This window comes from Penaeus monodon, chromosome 34 (genome assembly GCF_015228065.2).
Source record: "Penaeus monodon isolate SGIC_2016 chromosome 34, NSTDA_Pmon_1, whole genome shotgun sequence".
NCBI lineage: Eukaryota > Metazoa > Arthropoda > Malacostraca > Decapoda > Penaeidae > Penaeus > Penaeus monodon.
The window spans coordinates 8,037,708-8,038,425 of record NC_051419.1 but is presented as its reverse complement, the minus strand read 5'-3'; the positions used below and the strand labels follow the sequence as shown (position 1 = coordinate 8,038,425).

Sequence of the window (718 nt, the reverse complement as noted above, 5' to 3'; positions counted from 1 at the left end):
GTGTCACTGCTGCTTCCATTACCTATTATTGACAAAACCACAAGCAGCTTACTTGTTATTTTTTACTTTTACTTTTATCATTACGAATTCTGCTACCTCTCCTGCTTCTATCGCAGTTCTTACTATAATGCATGTATGTACGTGCTATCGCAGTTTTATTTTAATATGTACTACATACTATTATAAACTCTTACTCTCCTGCTTCTACAGTACCGTACGTACTATCGCAGTCCTTACTCTATTGCATGTATATACATTTTATCGCAGTCCTTACTGGCTGTACGTACTATTACAGTTCTTAACTTATTCCAGTAGTTCTTATTTGTGCCCTCGAGACTCACCCGGTGGGAGATTTTTAGGCCTTCTGTTGACGTAGGAGAAGACCAGTATAAGGAGGAGGATCCCCAGCAGCGCCTCCGTCAGCATGTTGCTTACTCTACAGCGCTGCGTGCGACTGAGTGAGTCTGGAGAAGATCACTTGCTAAGAACGAGAGAATGACAACGGAAAAAGGGTAATTAATTATTCATTTTTTTATTATTAATACACTCTTCTTCGGAAGCAAAAATAATACAATATCGTTTGATTTACTTTACGCTTTAGATTTACAGATAATGCATAATAAATAATAAACATAATGTGTTTATGGTGACGCAGTCTCGCCCGTTGCTGTGTGGCATCTACACACACAAAGGAGGGAAAATGACTGATACAAGTGCC

General features: G+C 38.9%; 1 protein-coding gene across 1 annotated transcript in view; it reads right to left on the bottom strand.

Annotated features, from left to right (window-relative positions):
• Window positions 1-377, bottom strand: part of LOC119594562 (cytochrome P450 2L1-like) — a gene marked incomplete at its 5' end in the record, with an annotated part of 8,962 nt that extends 8,585 nt beyond the window's left edge. Inside the window, 1 exon segment of the mRNA XM_037943595.1 lies at window positions 342-377. Within this exon segment, the coding sequence (XP_037799523.1) occupies window positions 342-377 (36 nt within the window).
• Between the last annotated feature and the right edge of the window lie 341 nt (window positions 378-718).